Consider the following 2,825-nt stretch of genomic DNA (forward strand, 5'->3'; position numbering starts at 1 on the left):
GGTGGACTCAGCATATGCTCCAGAATAACCAGCCATACCTTAGCAAGTGTTTACAAACTGTTTGGAGTTAGGAATAAGTTGCTTGATTATGAATATCCTGCTTCCTATTCCCCCAAATTTCTGCAGAGCTCTACATATTTTACACAGAAAAAGTGAAAATATTTATTTTATTTTGGGATGCCTTGGTTATTTCATGAGAAACCTCCTAGAGAAATGCAGGCTTGTCATCGCTTCCCTGTGGGCATCCACAGTGACTCAGGTGACAGGGACCGCAGTCATGCAGATCTGACGAGAATGAGTGTCCATTCCCTTACTGAATGACCCACCTCATCCTGAGGTAGAAACCAGTGAACTGAAGCATGAGGGCAACTGAATATCTAACCTTCTACCCATAGTCACCAACTGCTGATCCTGAAGAGATGGTGTCTCAAAAACCCTATGATGAAAACCAGCAGGAATCCACACGGGAAGAGCCTGAGACGCGCCTCCTGAGCATGACAACCCGGCGAGGCCCACGAAGTAAGTGTCCATCAGTTCAGTTCAATCAATATTTATTAATTGACTACTATGAGCTCATCACAGAAGAATATGAGTTTTTTTTAATGGGAATTTTGTTTTTCAAAAGCCACTTTATCTCTATTTTGTGGGTAATTTTCTAGGGTAATGTCTGTCTAGAAGACAGGACGTATGTCCTTGGGACAAGCTTATATAACCACATAAGTTGTGATTGTTGTTAACTGCTGTCAAGTTGGCTCCAACTTATGGCAATCCCATGTACAACAGAGCAAAACATTGCCCGGTCCTGCACCATCTTCACGATCGTTGGAATTTTCCAGTCCATTGCTGCAGCCACTGTGTATTTTGAGTGCCTTCCAACCTAAAGTGCTCATCTTCCAGCACTATATCCAACAGTATTGTGTTTTGATCCACAGGGTTTTCACTGGCTCATTTTCAGAAGTACAGGTAGTTCCCAGCTTACAACGGGGCTCTGCTCTGATGACTCCATTGTAAGTCAGTTCTGACGTAAGTCGAATACCCTTTTTCTAAGTTTTCATAGTCTGCTATACAGCAGTGTTTTGAACAGTAAATCATAACATTGAACAACCGTGAGTGAACATCTGAGAATGATAACATCGGCAAATTATGCACTGCGACATTGTATGTAGTACATATTACTAACAGTAAGATGTATAGAAAAAAAAGACAGGTGGTAGTAAGTGCGATTTGTCATCACTCGAATACGTCATAAGTCAGGGACTACTTGTAGTTTACTAGGCCTTTCTTCCTAGTCTGTCTTAGTCTGGAAGCTCCACTGAAACCTGTCTGCCATGGGTGCCCCTGCTGGTATTTGAAATACCAGTTGCATAGCTTCTAGCACCACATCAACAAGCAAGCTACCGCAGTACCACAAACTGTCAGCCGGGTGGTGGAACCACATCAGTTAGGAAGTGATTGAATACATAGGATGCAGATAATAAGATGTAGAAATTCAAAGGAGGATGAAATAGGCAGAGAAGACATAAATGAAGCGGGACTTGAATCTGATGTTGAAAGAAACGAGGGTGGTTTCTGAGGCTCTCGGAGACTTTACTCCTTGAGGACGAGCGGTGCCCCAACACTCTTCCCTCATACATTCTCTTCCCCCTTCCAAGAACCTTGGTCTATTTTTTTACAGCATTTGCTCTTCCCCAGTACAATGAAAATCATCACTTATCTGCTTATTGTAGGAAAATGATTATCCCTCATTTGTTGATTTTCATGAAAAGTAGATTAGAGGAGAGGAGAAAAACGTTAGACTCTTCATGTGTTACTCAATTGCTACACAGTTTCACTGTGGCTGAGTTGAGGAATAAAGTAACTGTTGGGAGTTGGAGGGTTTTGGAAAGAGAGCTGATTCAAAGTCCTGCATCCACATACAAAACCTAAGAAAAATGTTGTTCAAATCTAAGACCAATGAGACAATGAGGGCTGTTACAAATTAGCAAAAACGAAACCAGATTTTATCCCACATGGTCATTTCTTTTCCTAAATGCTCAAAATTATCATTACTGAAGATTATAACTATCAAATAAGTAGTGACTTTAAAAATCAAGGGAAAAAGTGCCACCCCCTCTGATAATAAAGGCACCAGGGTACAATGAAAAGTGGATTATTTCCTTATTTCTAAAGTAAGGGAAATACTTGTCTCCCATCTTCATGGGGGTGATTGGGAGGGTCAAATAAAAAATAGATATGGAAGTATTTTAAATATTATAAAACGTTAGACAAATGCATAGTAACTAAGGTGTTTGAGAGTGAGATGTAATGTATCCACTAATCAAGAAAAAAAAAACTGCACTATTTCTGATTTGGAGAACGGGAAGATGCGGAGTTGATACGGAGCTAAGACTGGCCTGGCTGAGCAAGGCCGTGGCCAGCTGGTGTCTGGGCAGCCCTGGGTAGAGCTGCAAGCTCCTGCTGACTTGGGAACGCTGGTGTGCCAAAACCCATTACCGACAAATCAGTGTCAACTCATGGCAACCCAAGTGTTACAGAGTAGAGCTGCTCCATAGGGTTTTCTTGGCTATAATCTTTATTTTTTTTAATTGTGCTTTAGATAAAAGTTTACAGAGCAAATTAGTTTCTCATTAAACAATTAATACACATATTATTTTGTGACATTGGTTGCCAATCCCATGACTTGTCAACACTCTCCCCTTCTTGAACTTGGGTTCCGCATTATCAGCTTTCCCGTCCCCTCCTGCCCTCTCACCTTTGTCCCTGGGTTATGTGTCCATTTAGTCTCATTTTATTTTATGGACCTGTCTAATCTTTGACCGAAGGGT

General features: G+C 41.3%; 1 protein-coding gene across 1 annotated transcript in view; it reads left to right on the forward strand.

The window, feature by feature from the left end:
- CC2D2A (coiled-coil and C2 domain containing 2A) overlaps positions 1–2,825 on the forward strand; it is a 157,609-nt gene that overhangs the window by 5,332 nt on the left and 149,452 nt on the right. The window contains 1 exon segment of the mRNA XM_023725654.1: positions 396–519. Coding sequence (XP_023581422.1) covers positions 396–519 — 124 coding nt within the window.

Source organism: Trichechus manatus, unplaced genomic scaffold (assembly GCF_000243295.1).
Source record: "Trichechus manatus latirostris isolate Lorelei unplaced genomic scaffold, TriManLat1.0 scaffold00343, whole genome shotgun sequence".
In the NCBI taxonomy this organism is placed as follows: Eukaryota; Metazoa; Chordata; class Mammalia; order Sirenia; family Trichechidae; genus Trichechus; species Trichechus manatus.